The sequence below is a fragment of the Carcharodon carcharias genome (genome assembly GCF_017639515.1).
Source record: "Carcharodon carcharias isolate sCarCar2 chromosome 38 unlocalized genomic scaffold, sCarCar2.pri SUPER_38_unloc_3, whole genome shotgun sequence".
NCBI classification, from domain to species: domain Eukaryota; kingdom Metazoa; phylum Chordata; class Chondrichthyes; order Lamniformes; family Lamnidae; genus Carcharodon; species Carcharodon carcharias.
In genome coordinates, this window is record NW_024470797.1 from 230,001 (window position 1) to 230,512 (window position 512).

The 512-nt window shown below is 59.4% G+C and overlaps 1 protein-coding gene across 1 annotated transcript in view; it reads right to left on the reverse strand.

Moving 5' to 3' along the window:
* LOC121274819 (perforin-1-like) overlaps positions 1-181 on the reverse strand; it is a 14,948-nt gene extending 14,767 nt beyond the window's left edge. The window contains exon 1 of the mRNA XM_041182182.1: positions 128-181. Coding sequence (XP_041038116.1) covers positions 128-181 — 54 coding nt within the window. The remainder of the gene's footprint in view (positions 1-127) is intronic.
* Positions 182-512: the final 331 nt, after the last annotated feature.

Sequence of the window (512 nt, forward strand, 5' to 3'; positions counted from 1 at the left end):
ACCATGGGATTGCACCTGGGAGAAGATAAAATTCGGGCAAGTAAAGATGTACCCTCGCCACCCAACATCACCGAACTCAAGTCCCCCCTCACCCCGGGTTTGATCAACCATAGTACCTGCCTCTTACCCAACCCTCCAACAGCGTTGGCTCTGATCCGCTCGTTGCTAAGATACGAACCATCCTTGGCCTTTAGAGGGGGGGGGCACAACAGGGAGAGGCCTCGGTGAAAGCAGAGGCCTTTCTGCTCTCGTTCTGCGTGTTGGTGCCCCATGACCCTGCGAGAGGAGCTGGCTTTACCCACCCCCCCACCACCGCCCCCTCCGTGATCCCCCTTCCCTACGGAGTGGGGGCTGTGCTATCCCATTAGAAAGGAGGATGGTTCAGAAAGGGCCGCTTGGGCCGTGTCTCGAGTACCCTCCGGACAGCCGAGAGGGGGCAATTCCCAGAATTGGGAAAGGGTTGGGGGGGTAGGGGCGGGATTATCGGTGGGGCTCGGAGTGAAGACCGGTAG